General features: G+C 53.7%; 1 protein-coding gene across 1 annotated transcript; it reads right to left on the bottom strand.

Annotated features, from left to right (window-relative positions):
• Window positions 1-53: 53 nt before the first annotated feature.
• Window positions 54-1,391, bottom strand: PPTG_14288 (hypothetical protein; the record flags this gene model as incomplete). The annotated part of the gene is made up of 3 exons (XM_008910863.1): window positions 54-418; window positions 489-1,252; window positions 1,315-1,391. 3 exons carry the CDS (start codon window positions 1,389-1,391, stop codon window positions 54-56), a joined length of 1,206 nt encoding a protein of 401 aa, XP_008909111.1.
• Between the last annotated feature and the right edge of the window lie 876 nt (window positions 1,392-2,267).

Genomic DNA, 2,267 nt, shown 5'->3' with positions numbered 1-2,267 from the left:
GGCAGCCACAGCAGACAATACTTCGATCGGAGATCTGGACGCAGGGCCTTGACTCAAAGCACCAACCGGGAAAGGACCTGAGGTCGATCGGGCGGCCTTGGAGACGCGAGCAGACTGGGCTGGAGAATCGGACTCGGAGCGTGCTCGATTGTGACTCTGGGTGAAAGGGAGAAGAGACACGATGCTGGACAATCTTTCTTGCGCCTGGTCCCGCTCGGCCCGAGATCAGTGATCTCCATGAAACGCTCGCCAAGCTGGCCGAGCAACTCATCTCCTTGGACCGCCAGACTATCTCTCTCCTGCCGAAGTGCTGCTAGCGCGACCTCGAGATCTTGACGCGACTTCTGAGATTTCTCGACTTGGTTAATCCGTTTTTCCAGCCGGGCGATAGTATCGTGAGCCGCTGAGACACAATCCTCTGTGACACAAGACATGAGTTAGTATGACGCCGACAGGGATATACGGATGGTACTCAAGAGTGGCGATACCTTCTGCCCTGCCGTGATCACGCTGAGAGATCGCTGCGCGGGCGCGCTGAGAAGCCTGCTGAAGATCCCGATCCAATGTCGATACCCGATCATGCAAACGACTAAGCTCGGTGGAATGTGTGGTGATTGTGTTGTCGACAACCCTAAAGCGACGCTCATAGATGTCACGCATGGGGCGAAGGCAACGAGTCATAAACTCGATCGCGGCCTCGAGACGAACTACCTCTGCATGAGCAGCCTTGTGGGACGTAGCTGATTCGCGAAGCTCCGAAGCGAGGGCAGACGGACGATCGCGCGCGACTTGTAAATCAGATTGGGACCACGCGAGCTGGGGCTCCAGATCCGCTATGCGACGAGCCGTATCGGGCGGGACGATCACGCCAAAGGAAGAGGCAGCAGCCAGCTGTGCCTCTAGCGTACGAATACGATCTTGGAACTCGGACACCGCTTCGTTGTAGCGGATTTTCAAATCGCGATACAGAAGGAGGCAGGCCTCGAGCTCACAAGAGTTGTCAAAAAGCTCCTGCAATGCAGTCATACACTCGACGAGCTCCGTCCGAGTAGATTCCAGCTTGTGGCGAACCACATCGTATTTGTGCTGACAGAAGAGCACATACGGCGACGCAGCATTGGCCGCGTCGGTGAGCTGACAATCCAGATCCTCCGCGCGACGTTGTGTAACCAGGAACTCGCGGCGCAGATTCTCATGATCCGAGTGAATCTCGCGCAATGCCTCGACCTGGTCAATGGATAGCTGCAGCGCACTGAGCGAGGCCCGCACGCCGGCAAGGTCCAACGAAGAAACGGCCAGCTCAACAGTCGACACGTTGGCAGGGGCGCCGCGCGCAACAGAACGAGGAGACGAGCAGGGAGAGGGCGTGTGGTCGACGATAGCGCCGCCATATATGAAAGACGTGAGTTAGAAACGAAGAGAGGGCCAAAGACGCAGAGGAATGGACGCACCGGAGGACATGGCGATGTAGCTGTGGTGACACCGGAGGAGAGCGATGACACAGGCGGAGGCTGTTGGGAAGATCGGTGAGTGAAGCCCGACAGTTGGTGCTGTGGACTCTCACTCAGGGGACGATTGTGGTGAAGCGGCAGTTGGCTTTTGGGAGACAAGGGACTGATTAATGGCAACTAGCTCAAGCGGGAGTAGCCGGTTTAGGTCTTGGGGGGGGGGGGGGAGGGGGGGAACTTGTTTGGAGGATGCCATGGTGCTAGGTGTTGTAGACAGCAAAATGAAAAATGATGGGGAAAGCTAGTGGAGTAGTCAATCCACCACCAAGTACCTTATCGTGCGCGCGAGATCGAATGAACAGCGATTCTAGAATCTTATGTTGAAGTCTAAATTTTCTAGTACTATTGGCATGCTTTTTGATATATTCGTTTTTCGGTGGCGTGGGCATTCCTTCGGTGGTTTGCATAAATTTCCACGTCATGTTCAAACGTTGCTCATCAGGTCTAATGTATTTTTTTGTCCAGTTGTATAGGTGTGATACAGCGCGTGTGTCGTATTAAATGCATTAATACCTGAATATGTAACATAATGGATTGACTGCATTGATGATTTTGTGGCGGTGTCGGTGCTTCTGTACATGTACGCTTCAGTATGAATTCCCAGAGACAGGATCCGACGAAGATTACTGATTGCGGACGCTTTAGTACTGTTCCGCTGAGCCTCATACACCCGCAAATTGGATACATGTACTGGAGGTAAAACCTGCTCACACATCACTAAGCAATTTTCTTTTGACCTGACAACTCGTCTCCCCAGTT

Source organism: Phytophthora parasitica, assembly GCF_000247585.1.
Source record: "Phytophthora parasitica INRA-310 unplaced genomic scaffold supercont2.39, whole genome shotgun sequence".
Classification (NCBI taxonomy): domain Eukaryota; phylum Oomycota; class Peronosporomycetes; order Peronosporales; family Peronosporaceae; genus Phytophthora; species Phytophthora nicotianae.
The sequence above is the reverse complement of the archived record's forward strand: the minus strand, read 5'-3'. Positions and strand labels throughout refer to the sequence as shown.